Genomic DNA, 398 nt, shown 5'->3' on the forward strand with positions numbered 1-398 from the left:
CCTTGAGGCCGGGCACCCGGGGCGCCCTCCACTACCGGGACCACTCCTCGCCCACCCCCTGGTTTGGGGGCTTTGGTGGAGTTTGCAGGGAATGTCCTTCACTCAGCGCCTTTTCTGCCTCCCGCACTGGGTATTTAGGGATTTGTTGGTTTCTTTTTTCTGCAGAAAGGAGCCGCAGAGGTATCAGGCAGGAGTTTGCTGTGCAGTTCCCTGCAGCTGCTGGACAAGAACGGCAAAGGGAGCACACGGGGCTGGTTCGTGATCCCGCAGGACGATCCCCTCGTGCTCTACATCTACGCAGCACCCCAGGTAAGACCAGGCTTGGCTCTGCCCATCCCGGAGCACCCAGCCCCTGCCTCCCACCGCTCTCTCTGCTCTTGCAGGATGTCCGAGCCCAC

The 398-nt window shown here is 61.6% G+C and overlaps 1 protein-coding gene across 1 annotated transcript in view; it reads left to right on the plus strand.

The window, feature by feature from the left end:
* Positions 1-392, plus strand: part of FGD2 (FYVE, RhoGEF and PH domain containing 2) — a gene marked incomplete at its 3' end in the record, with an annotated part of 7,924 nt that extends 7,532 nt beyond the window's left edge. Inside the window, exons 15-16 of the mRNA XM_009866790.1 lie at positions 166-309; positions 384-392. Of these exons, the coding sequence (XP_009865092.1) occupies positions 166-309; positions 384-392 (153 nt within the window). The remainder of the gene's footprint in view (positions 1-165; positions 310-383) is intronic.
* Between the last annotated feature and the right edge of the window lie 6 nt (positions 393-398).

Source organism: Apaloderma vittatum, unplaced genomic scaffold (assembly GCF_000703405.1).
Source record: "Apaloderma vittatum isolate BGI_N311 unplaced genomic scaffold, ASM70340v1 scaffold27353, whole genome shotgun sequence".
Classification (NCBI taxonomy): Eukaryota; Metazoa; Chordata; class Aves; order Trogoniformes; family Trogonidae; genus Apaloderma; species Apaloderma vittatum.